This window comes from Solanum lycopersicum, chromosome 4 (assembly GCF_036512215.1).
Source record: "Solanum lycopersicum chromosome 4, SLM_r2.1".
Taxonomy (NCBI): domain Eukaryota; kingdom Viridiplantae; phylum Streptophyta; class Magnoliopsida; order Solanales; family Solanaceae; genus Solanum; species Solanum lycopersicum.
The window spans coordinates 68,342,793-68,355,395 of NC_090803.1; the positions used below are offsets into that span (position 1 = coordinate 68,342,793).

At 35.9% G+C, this 12,603-nt stretch overlaps 1 protein-coding gene across 1 annotated transcript; it reads right to left on the reverse strand.

Moving 5' to 3' along the window:
- Nucleotides 1-4,359: 4,359 nt before the first annotated feature.
- ABC1K3 (ABC1-like kinase 3) lies at nucleotides 4,360-8,972 on the reverse strand. Its single transcript, NM_001324518.1, is given in 7 exon segments — nucleotides 4,360-4,580; nucleotides 5,492-5,858; nucleotides 5,958-6,144; nucleotides 6,298-6,853; nucleotides 7,021-7,356; nucleotides 8,167-8,394; nucleotides 8,481-8,972. Coding segments are annotated over 7 exon segments (2,145 nt in total). The 5' UTR covers nucleotides 8,829-8,972; the 3' UTR covers nucleotides 4,360-4,457.
- Between the last annotated feature and the right edge of the window lie 3,631 nt (nucleotides 8,973-12,603).

Consider the following 12,603-nt stretch of genomic DNA (forward strand, 5'->3'; position numbering starts at 1 on the left):
AGAGTGTAAATATGTTTATTATTGCATCTAATGTAAATATGTTTCATACTATTCTAATTGGTTACTTGAAGTCACATAGTTGAAATATATATGCTTTTCTCTAATTTTCTAACTACTTGAGTAAAATAACTAAAATTATAATAGCTACTGCCACTGCAAGATAATAATTTCACAAGGAAGTTAAAATGACATTTTACTAACAACACCATTATAATGGAATTTGACAATCATGCCAAATTACCAATTTTTTTTAAAAAAAAATGGAATTTGACCATCATGGACTGTACTAGGGTACCTGAAGAGGGTTTATCAGAATTTCCGTGCTTACATATTAACACCATGTACTATGCTGAGTTGTAACTATAGTACATGGTAAATTCCTTTGGCTTCTTTATATATTTACTTCTTTGTATTTTGAATTCTCTTCTATAAGAGTTGTTACCTTGACTAGGATGTGCGTTTCATTTTTGGGCAATAACAGCAATAATTGGTGTTAATAGCGACCTCTTGGTTTCTTCATGCTTTAGTACTTTTCATAAAGATCTGAATAAGAGACAATAGAATCTCTTGCACGGGTAGTAGTAGTTCAATAGAGTTTTTATGGAATTCGAGTCCAGGTCCAATGAGAATTTTGACAATAAATTCCTCATTAAACAAAGGAGATCAGTGGCAAGTTCATTACAAAGAGATCGAATTTGGTAGAGATAATCGACGGAATTCCTTGAAGAGAAGAGTCAGACGATCGTGTAGACTAAAGATTTTTGTTTGCACTGTTGCACATGCAGTGTGCAAAGCATCCCAAGCAGCCTTGGAAGTGATTGTAGTTGCAACTGTAAGATCAACTGAGGTCAATATAGTGTTTTGAGTTGGTTGATCTTGGCGATATCATGAAACAAAATCAATATTTTTTTATATTATTTTTGACATCTTGATTATTTTTAAGTCATTGTTTGAGTAGGGCAGGGAGAGAACCACCGAGATGGCTATAAAGGTTGTTTCCACACATAATAATGGATATTTGAGCTTTCCTGAGGAAAAAATATTGCCTACCAATTAATATGATTGGTAACTAGGTGGCAGAATCAAACTGAACAATTGTTGAGTTGGTGTTGACTGTTGACCCATCATGGTGGGAGGGCTTATCGATAAAAAATATTCGCACGGGTTAATTGGCTTTGATACCAGATAAATTATATAGCTAGCAATAGAATGAAGTTAGAGAGATACTTTATTGATTGTACTTCGGGTATAAATAGATTTTATACAACTCTTGTAGCAAAGAGGTAAACTAAGAAATGGATAAGACCTATCCAAACATAACCTAAATACAAGGAGTAAGTTACAGCAGTGTCCTACAGAACAAGAACTACTAAATCTGATATTTAAAATAGGAATTAGATAATTATCTGTAATTAGAAGGGAGACTCCCTTCATATTAAACTAGTTAGGTATCCTGAGTTACTATCAACTAGAAGGTAGGACTTATCTCTTACATTTACTGAATTAATACACATCGTACACTTACCCAGCAAATTATAATAGCAATGATTCACATTGAACTTGATAACTATAAATATCTCCTCAAGTGCAAGCCATAGGTTCCCTAGAGTAAATGAATGACTTATACAAAGGTCAAGAAGAAAACATATTTGATATCTGAATAAATGAGTAATAGTTGTAGGAGGACCTTTCAACTCCCTCTCCAACCACATCCATTGTGCATCTCCTAAGATATTTTCATCACTAGACAAAGGATCTCTGTGATATCTTGTATCCAAGAGAATGACCTAGAGAAAACTATCCATTAGATCAAAACAATACTAAAGGTGGTCACTATTCCAAACTTCTATACAAGATACATTTTTGAAAGAGAAATGGAGGTTAATAAAAATTAGTTTGTTGATGATAATGATTGCAATTATTGAAGTGATAATAATAAGAATCTCATATAAGAAACATCATATTGACATGAACGAAATGTATATATTGTGTTCTATTTGTATAAATCGAGAGAAAATTGTATATACACATGCAAATACATATATCTTCGTCCTATTCACTTATAATTATACAATACAAATATTTCCCTACCAGTTTTCTTTTGTCTTTCTATCTTTCTCGTTTTATACATACAAAAATTATATAATTGATCTTTTGTGTACAACTGCTTTCTTTTGTATATGTATAATGAATAATACAACTGTTTTTTTGTATATGTATAGCGAAATATACATATTTATGTTTGGCTATGAAGCGTAATTATACAATTTTTGCTATCACATACAAATATAATTTTGTATTTGCCATACGTGAAAGTTGCTCAATAAACCATACTTACTAATTGATTTATGATATTAAACTTATTTTCCTATTTTAGGCTAACTTATAAGTTAATCAATAAAGGATTTTATTTTCAAAACCCAAATATACAAAAATAATTTAGTTATTTTCTCTCTCTAATTTGGTTGACAATTTATTTTAAAGGAGTCCTAGAATAAACACAGGCTTAATTATCTTTTGTTAACAAACTTTTGTATTGCTCAATTGTGGTTTATTCTAGGAAAATTGTATATAGTGGCAAACTAAAAATCAAATTAATATAGCCATTCTTTGATTTTATTGTGTCCCGTAGCAAACTGTTTGCCAGTTAGCTCTCTTACTCAAACTCTCGCTCGCCACTCTCCTCTCTCGCTCCATCTCTCACTCACTTCCTCTCACTTTTATACAAACACAAGTGTATAAAACATGTTTCTATTTGTATAAACCAGAGGAAATTATATAAATACATATATTTTTGTTCCCCTCTCTCCCCTCTTCTATATCTCGCTCGCCACTCTCCATAATCTCGCTCGCCACCCTCGCGTCTCTCACTTATACAAACAGAAGCAAAATGTATAAATTGCGTTTCAGTTTGTATAAAGCGAGAGAAAATTATAGAGAAACTTACATAATACCAGTTATAGCAATAACATTTTTTTTTCCACTTGATCACTTTTAATTCATTTATAATACAAGTTTAATACATATTACAAAGAACACCTTATTCACATATAATACAAGTTTTAATGATGGATAATGTATTTATCACACATTTTAATACACTTATAATACAATGTGACAATTTTTTACCAAACAAACATAAGATATTTCAAAAACAATTATAATTCAAATATATTGCATACATAATTCACTTTTAATACATATTACATATTTATCACAGTATTGCTATAAATGGTAATAAACAAAAAGTATCGCTGAAATCAGTAATTATTTTCAAAAATGTATTAATTAATGTAATTTTTCAAAAATTATATATGCACATGTAAATACATATATTTTCATCCTATACACTTATAATTTTACAATAAAAATAATCTCCTGCCCAATTTCGTTTGCCTTTCTCTCTTTATCGTTTTATACAAATTCAAATTGTATATAATTTCTCTCTTTCTCGTTTTACACAATTCGATTCAATTGTATATTCTCTGCCCAAGTCTCTTTTGCCTTTCTCTCTTTCTCATTTTATACAAATTCAAATTGTATATAATCGTTCTATACACTTATAATTATATAATTCTTTTTATAAACTTCGTTTTTATAGATTTCTCTGCCCAAGTCTCTTTCTTTTTTCTCGTTTTATACACTTTGTTTTATACAATTCACTTCTGTTGTATATGTATAGAGAATTATACATTTATATGTTTGCTATAGAGTGCAATTATGCAAACTTTGATAAAACATATAAATATAAATTTTATGTTTGCTATACGTGAAAGTTGCCCTTTATTCTTTGCAATAGCTATATAGAGTTCTCTAGCTATATATCTATGTTTCATACATGAATTTATAATGTAGCACTCTTCATATTTTCTCCTTGCATTTTAATAGCTACGAGTAGAGATTAAAATTATTTTTTGGCAAGTAGCCTACTTCACTTTTTTTTTTTCTAGTTTCATTTATCTCGTCTATATAATTACAAAAATCTGCTAAAAGTTACATAAATAGATAACTTAAAATATTATAATCTCTAAAATTTCCTGTCAATTAAAAAAATTACAAAAATACATATATATATATACTTATCCCTCTAAGATATATTTCTCCCACCTCTCAGACACATCCCTTCCATTAAGTAATGACCACCAAGGAATGTATCCAAGAACAATGACACATCCCAAGATTTTTGTAATTGAAAAAACTTCCGAGAGTGAATGTAATTAAGCCCCAAATGTATTGAGATTTTTCTATAAGTTGTCTGAGTTCTAGACATCTTCCTTGCCTGTCTGCAACTCGAGCACATTTAGATTTTATATTTAACCCAACTTAGGAAATTAAAAGACAATTGCCTTGAATTATTGATTGTTGCATCTGATGTGATTTATTTTCTATATGACCTTCCTTTGACAGGTTAAAATATGTTTATGGACAGTTACATTATATTAAAGTTCAGGACACAATTATGCAGCAGCAGTTGTTTCAGGTGCACGAAGAACTTGTTGCAGTAAGCGCGCTGCAAGACGTTGAGATATTCCACCAACTACGCGCCCTCCAATACTGCGTGCTTCTGGTTCTTGAAGTACCTGCTCAAGTATGGTTAACCAATTAGCAACAAGGACAAACTCTTAGCTTCAGAAATACAAAACCCTTCTTCAATGGAGTTCGGTTGGAACACATACCCAACACCGACTTAGAAGCTTGAATATGGCGAAAACACCAAATGCTGAACAACACATCAATGCAATTACAATGGTATATAACACTAGTAAGCATCATGCTTTACCAACAAAGCCTTTTCCCGCCCTCCTACACCACCCAACTAAATGAAGAACAATGGGCAAGTGCATTTCAAAACAAAAAGATCCATGTATAATTATGGGTATATATATCATTTATGTGTGAAACCATCTTTGCATTACTCAGCTAAGAACACATGAACATAGGGATGACAATGGGGCGGGGCGGGGCGGGGCGGTTTTTTAAGTTTGTGTGGGGCGGGTTGAAGTGGGTTGCGGGTAAATGTGAGTTTAAGCGGGTTGAAACCTAATTTCAAATTTTTATTGTTATAAGAGTGATAAAACATATATCTTAAGATAATTTCTTTAAAGCTACTAAAATATTCAAGATAGTAAATGAAAATGGTTCAATAAAAGTAAATACAATCTCTTACATGTTCCTTAATTGACCTCCAAAATATAAGTTTTTAAGTCATTATCTAATAAACTAATACATCTTAATGAAAAAAATGAACTTATTTGTATGCATTTTACTTTTATATCAAACTTAACTAGAAAAAGAAAATATTAAAAGAAACTATGCAGGGTGGTGTAGGTTGAAAATGAAAAAAAAGTTGTTATGCGGGGAGGATTAAAGAATTTGCAGGTTAAGCTCAACCCACCCCGCCCCCGCCTTGAACCGCCCCATTCCATCCCTACATGAACCACTTGATTCCAACTATTAAAATTACATTACATGGAAAGAGAGTGCTTCTAACCTGCAAAATTGGTTGCAAAAGATTCGGATCAAAATTCTCTGAGGATTGCAATAGTCCCCATATCTTGATCACCTGTGCCCTAAGTTCCATTAAGCTCTGTTGCTCAGCAGCACTTATTGTAAAGGGACCACTTGCATTTCCATTGAAAACAAAAGTCCTCATGGGACCAGGAACAGAATTAAATGATTCAATAGCTGAACCCAGAATAATAGCTTCACTGACACGGATTGCTTCTTTGATAACCAAATCCCTTAATTCTTTACCATCTGGACCCAACAACAACTTCAGGACAGGTTGCAACGCATCTTTTGCAGAAAAGTCCCTGTCTTTCTTTCCCTGGACAAGCAAGTTTTCAAGTCTACTCCACCTGTAATAACCAAGAGTAAGAGCTTCATGTTGTTAGCAGCGCATCAGAAGAATGAACTAAGTTTAGTTAAGGAGCAAAAAACGGAAAAGTGAAGCCTGCCTGAATTTCCCATCCTTGAAAAGTAACTCAATGAGAGCATCTCTCAGATATGGATTAGGATCTGTAAGAAGCCTTTTAGCAAAATATGGATATGAAGCAGCCAGTACTTTAAACTTAGGATCAGCATATAATGCTAAACCTTCTAAAACAGTGAGAGATCTCAAAATCAATGCGTAATAAGCCGGAACTGCATGAATTTCAAACAGCCAAGGCAGCAATGTCAGGCACGGTACAAACAATTGACTTGACTTATTATTTGCAACGATATCTTCTTAAAGTTTATCCGTTAAGCATTTCAATATTGATCAGCATACATTTGATTGCAAGACTAGCAACTCACCATTAAAGGGATATTGATATAACACAGCACCCAGACCATCTACAAGTGTTTTGAAGTTAAGTTCGCTTACTGTTGAATTAAGTGCATCATCGAAGAAGTCTCGTAATGCTGGTACAATTGGAGAAACATCCACATTGGGAGACAAAAAGTCTAAAGCATAGTAGTCACGAGCCATCGCTTCATAATCCCGATTGACCATGTGAACAACATGACCAATAATAGCAAATCTTGCTTCTTCAGGAGTTTCACTCATCATCCCAAAATCAAGAAAAGCAAGCTTCCCCTCAGGTGTCGCCAAAAGGTTCCCAGGATGAGGATCAGCATGAAAATAACCATACTCAAGCAGCTGTCTGAGACTGCATTGGATGCCCGTATTTACCAGATCCAAAACCTTTAGCCCTTGCCTCTCAATAGCTTCTTGCTCGTTCAACTTGACACCTTCAACCCACTCCATCGTTAATACCTTCCCACTTGTGTAGTCCCAAAAAATATCGGGAACAAGAACATCTTCTTTGTCAGCGTACAACTTTTTAAATCTCCTTGCATTCTGCCCTTCCTGCATTAACCTGTCAAAATTAACATTCAAACCCAGAGGAATGTTGTAGAAGTTTATCAACTATGCTGCTCTTCTTCTTCAACACTACCTTGACTCCAGATATATAAAGTTAAATCATCCAATATGCATCCATTTAAAGAATTATCTAAGAGTGTTTCAAAACTAACCTGTACATAGTTGAGCTCTTGATAAACTCTGCGAGCAAATTCATCAATAAGAGCAACAATGTCACTCGAAATTATGTCAACATATTTATTAATCAGTATGCCTACTCCCCTTATTAGGTAGAAGTCTAATCCTATTGCTTCTTCAATACCTGGCCGTTGCACCTTCACAGCAACGACCTGGCCCGAGTACTTCAGTTGAGCTTTATAAACTTGACCAAGACTGGCTGCAGCAATAGGCGATGGAGATATAGATGAGTAGATAGTTTCAAGCGGACGACCCAACTCTCTCTCAATGCATGAAAATGCTTGTGCATCTGGAAATGTTGGCAAAGCATCCTGCTCAGTAGTTAAAAAGGTCAAGTTTATTTGGGCAATCAAAGGTTGTATTTCAGTTAGAAACAATATAAGCTGATAACAAGTTATATCTCAAGGTTTTCAGTAGAAAGTCAATTTACCCGATATACAAAGAAAAAGTAAGGTAAGGATAAATAGTGATTAGCCTAGTGTATTTCCACCTTTCATTTTGCTTTTCAATCAAATAAAAGATTCCATTGATAATAACAAGGCCAACTTGGCCGTATATAAGTGGTATACTGATGTTCGGGCAAAAATGCATATATTCTTTGCCTCACATTCAGTATTTTTATTATTGTGTTCTATTAGTGTTAACTGTATGGATTGTAATATTCATATGTTTTGATATGTAGGAGTTCTTGAGGGAATTGGATCCTAAAGGCCTAAACAAGAGAAAAAGAAGCAAAAAGGAACCAAAAATTCTCCAGGAAGAATCGACGTTGCAAAGCATCACAAAAGATGCGGAAAATGGTCAAATAGAAAAACATGGATTCTAATGCATGAAATGGTTTTTGCGAAATATTACAAGAAAATGCTGTTTGATTATTCCATCAATCTACCAGTTTTCAGCTCCCATTAAATATGCGCCTGTTGGTTTTATTTAACCCATTTTTGCTCAGTCCATTCATAACCAACCCAAAACCAACCTAGCTCACTCATTTCCCAGCACACAGTGAACTATACTAACTAAGCCAAAATTATGTTTGTAATGGAAATTCACGGAAATTCCACAAGGAAAATATTAGGACACGCATTCACAATACAGGAAAGAAGCAGGCAGGGAGAAAATACCTGCAGCTCCGAGAGCTCCTCAAGGTACTCGGGTGGGCATAAATCAGGCCTAGTGGATAAACCCTGACCAATTTTAACAAATGTAGGCCCCAATCTGGTGAAAGTCTGCCTAAGTTCAATGGCACGCAATCTCATTTTCCGATCAAGCTCCCCGTTCAACTGGTCAAGCCATACTTTTAGGGCGAATGAACCAAGTCCATTGAATATTTGAAGAGCTCTTCTCAGTACCTACAAAGCAATCAAACTAATTGGACTTGCATCTAAATTTCTAGTCTGAAGAGAAATCAATTTAAGTTCGTTATTTAGAGATTTACCTTAATTGGGCGAGTGCCATACTTGCTGGATAACAAATCAGGGCTATAAACAGAAGCATCCACAGCACGTGTCATAGCTCTGGCTTCAGATTGCATATCGTCGGCTCGATCTCTGCTAGATGGACCAACTTGAAGGGTTCGCCCAGTAACATTACTGTTCCCGGCTACATCTCTAATTGCTGGTACTAGTTGAGGCCTCGCCTCCACCTGAGCTGCTCGAGGAAGATTTAGTCTTAACTTAACTCTCCGTCCGCCGGAGCTATTAGCTCCTGAAAGCCGAACCGCATCGGCGCAGGAAGGCAGCATAACATGATGATTGGCCGTGAATGATGCCACGGAAGAACTCATCCTGACAGACGCTGCCGGTGGAGAAACTTACGGAAAGGGTAGGAAGTACAGGTGGAGCAACAACGAATGTATCACCTTGCCAATATTGCATAATTTCTCACTAATTCCATTATTTATCTGGCCCTTATTATTTTTTCCACCATTCCCCGTTACGTGGCTGCACTTTGTACGCAAATAATGAAAAACATTTTATGGAAGAGGCACGAGTTGATTTTGTACGAAAAACATTTTAACTCTATCATCCGGCAAATAAATTATCATCATTACCAACTTACCCCTTTATCTAGGTTTTATTCCAAATCTCTCATCTCTCCCTTCCATTTTTTTTTTTGGGATAATGCCCAAATACCCCTCAACCTATGCCCGAAATCTCAGAGACACACTTATACTATACTAAGGTCCTATTACCCCCTGAACATATTTTATTAATAATTTTTTACCCCTTTTTAGCTTACGTGGCACTATCTTGTGGGCCCAACGATGGTTGACTTTTTTTTTGAACTAGTGCCACGTAGGCTAAAAAGGGATATAATATTACATATAAAATAAGTTCAGGGGGGTAATAGGACCTTAGTATAGTATAAGTGTGTCTCTGGGATTTCGGGCATAGGTTGAGGGGGTACTTGGGTATTTTTCCTTTTTTTTTTTACAATTGTTATTTTCTTTCCTTTCCTTGTTCAAGAAAATCAATTCTTTCAATTTCATATACTTTGTTCAAGAAATCTCACAATTAATTCAAAAGATTTTTCACCCATTGATAACGGTAAATTCGAAGTCAACAAGTATTTTGTGGGACTTCTTGTGATCTTGTTTTCATATTCACTAAATATTTTGTATTTTGAATTGTTCATCTTTAAACAATAAAAAGAATCGCCCCCAAAATATGCTCGAGGAAAAATCTACGATCATTTGAAGTTTCACGAATGTAACTTTAAAGATGTACTTGTGAAAATTTGAACTTCAAACGGACATAAAACACGAATTAGAGGTCCGATCAAGCCGATTTTTTTCCAACCTGATTATTTTTTTGATATCTAAGCAAAAAAATACCACGCCCTGCCATAAGACTTATAGTTTTACGTTTATCAGTTTTTGACCATAAATAGTGTAAAATTATAAGAAAAAAATGAAAGTCAAATCGGTCAAAGGTATTGGGTCTACCGCGTAGATATAAAAAAAAAGCAAGTCTAAAAAAAGAATCGCCCCCAAAAGATGCTCGAGGAAAAATCTACAGCCATTTGAATTTTCACGAAATGTGACTTTAAAGATGTACATGTGAAAATTTGAATTTAAAACGGACATAAAACGCTCGTTCGATGTCTAATCGAGTCAATTTTTTTCCACCTGATTATTTTTTTCGATATCTACGCAAAAAAATACCATGCACTGTCATACAACTTATAGTTTTACATTTATCAATTTTTGATCATATATTGGGCAAAACTATAAGGAAAAAACGAAAGTCAAATCGGTCAAAGGGATTGGGTCTACCGCTTTGATCTAAAAAAAATAAGCAATTTAAAAAAAAGAATCTCCCCCAAAAGATGCTCGAGGAAAAATCTAAGGCCATTTGAAGTTTCACGAAATGTGACTTTAAAGCAGTAGTTGTAAAAATTTGAACTTCAAACGGACATAAAATGCGTATCTGATGTCCGATCGAGCCGATTTTTTTCTGACAAAATTACTTTTTTGATATCTACGCGAAAAAATACCACGCCCTGCCATAGGACTTATAGTTTTACGTTTATCGGTTTTTGACCATATATAGGGCAAAATTATAAGAAAAAAAACGAAAATCAAATCGATCAAAGATATTGGGTCTATCGCGTAGATATCAAAAAAATAAGCAAGTTTAAAAAAACAATCGCCCCCAAAAGATGCTCGAGGAAAAATCTATAGCCATTTGAAGTTTCACAAAATGTGACTTTAAGGGGGTACTTGTGAAAATTTAAACTTCAAACGGACAAAAATCGTTGAAACAAGGGATATGCCGCTTCGATGCTCGTTTAACCTTCAAAATGGGTCGGACTGGCCGTGAGGGCTAACCGGCTACATAGACAAGGTCTTGATGGACGTCCACAAAATAATTTGGCATATTTGACGTCGGAATCAAGATAACCCAAAAAATGGTTTGCTATAGCACACGAAAATTGTCGAAATGAGGGGTATGCACGCTTCGGGGCTCGTTTGACCTTGAAAATTGGTCAGACCTTCCGTGAGGGCCAACCTTCTACATAGCCAAGGTCTTGACGGACGTCCACAAAAACTTTTGGCATTTTTGATGTCGGAATCTGGATCACCCAAAAAATCGTTTGCTATATAGAACACGAAAATCGTCGAAATGAGGGGTATGCTCGCTTCGGGGCTTGTTTGACCTTCAAAATGGGTCGAAGTGGACGTGAGGGCCAATTGGCTACATAGAAAAGGTCTTGACGGACGTCCACAAAAAAATTTGGCATTTTTGACGTCGGAATCCGGATCACCCAAAAAATTGTTTGCTATAGCACACGAAAATTGTCAAAATGAGGGGTTACGCAAGCTTCGGGACTCGTTTGACCTTCAAAATGGGTCGGACTGGATGTGAGGGCCAACCGTCTGCATAGACAAGGTCTTGACGGACGTCCACAAAAACATTTGGCATTTTTGACGTCGAAAACCGGATCACCCAAAAAATGATTTGCTATAACACACGAAAATAGTAGAAATGAGGGGTATGCTCGCTTCCGGACTCATTTGACCTTCAAAATGGGTCAGACGTGCCATGAGGGCCAACCGCCTGCATACACAAGGTCTTGACGGACGTCCACAAAAGTTTTTGGCATTTTTTATGTTGGAATCTAGATCACCCAAAAAATGGTTTGCTATAGCACACGAAAATCGTCGAAATGAGGGGTATGCTCGCTTCGGGGCTCGTTTGACCTTCAAAATGGGTCGAACTTGCTGTGAGGGCCAACTGGATGCATAGGCAAGGTCTTGACGGACGTCCACAAAAAAATTTGGCATTTTTGAAGTCGGAATCCGGATCACCCAAAAAATGGTTTGCTATAGCACACGAAAATCGTCGAAATGAGGAGTATGCTAGCTTCGGGGCTAGTTTGACCTTCAAAATGGGTCGGACTGGACGTGAGGGCTAACCGGCTGCAAGGCAAGGTCTTGATGGACGTCCACCAAAAAATTTGGCATTTTTGACGTCGGAATCCGGATCACCCAAAAAATGGTTTGCTATAGCACACGAAAATCGTCGAAATGAGGGGTATGCTAGCTTCGGGGCTCGTTTGACCTTCAAAATGGGTCGGACTGGCCGTGAGGGCCAACCGTCTGCATAGACAAGGTCTTGACGGACGTCCACAAAAACATTTGGCATTTTTGACGTCGGAATCCGGATCACCCAAAAAATGGTTTGCTATAAAACACAAAAATTGTCGAAATGAGGGGTATGCACGCTTCGGGGCTCGTTTGACCTTGAAAATTGGTCAGACATTCTGTGAGGGCCAACCTTCTACATAGCCAAGGTCTTGACGGACGTCCACAAAAACTTTTGGCATTTTTGATGTCGGAATCTGGATCACCCAAAAAATCGTTTTCTATAGAACACGAAAATCGTCGAAATGAGGGGTATGCTCGCTTCGGGGCTTGTTTGACCTTCAAAATGGGTCGAAGTGGATGTGAGGGCCAACTGGCTACATAGACAAGGTCTTGACAAACGTCCACAAAAAAATTTGGCATTTTTGACGTCGGAATTCGGATCACCCAAAAAATGGTTCGCTATAGCACA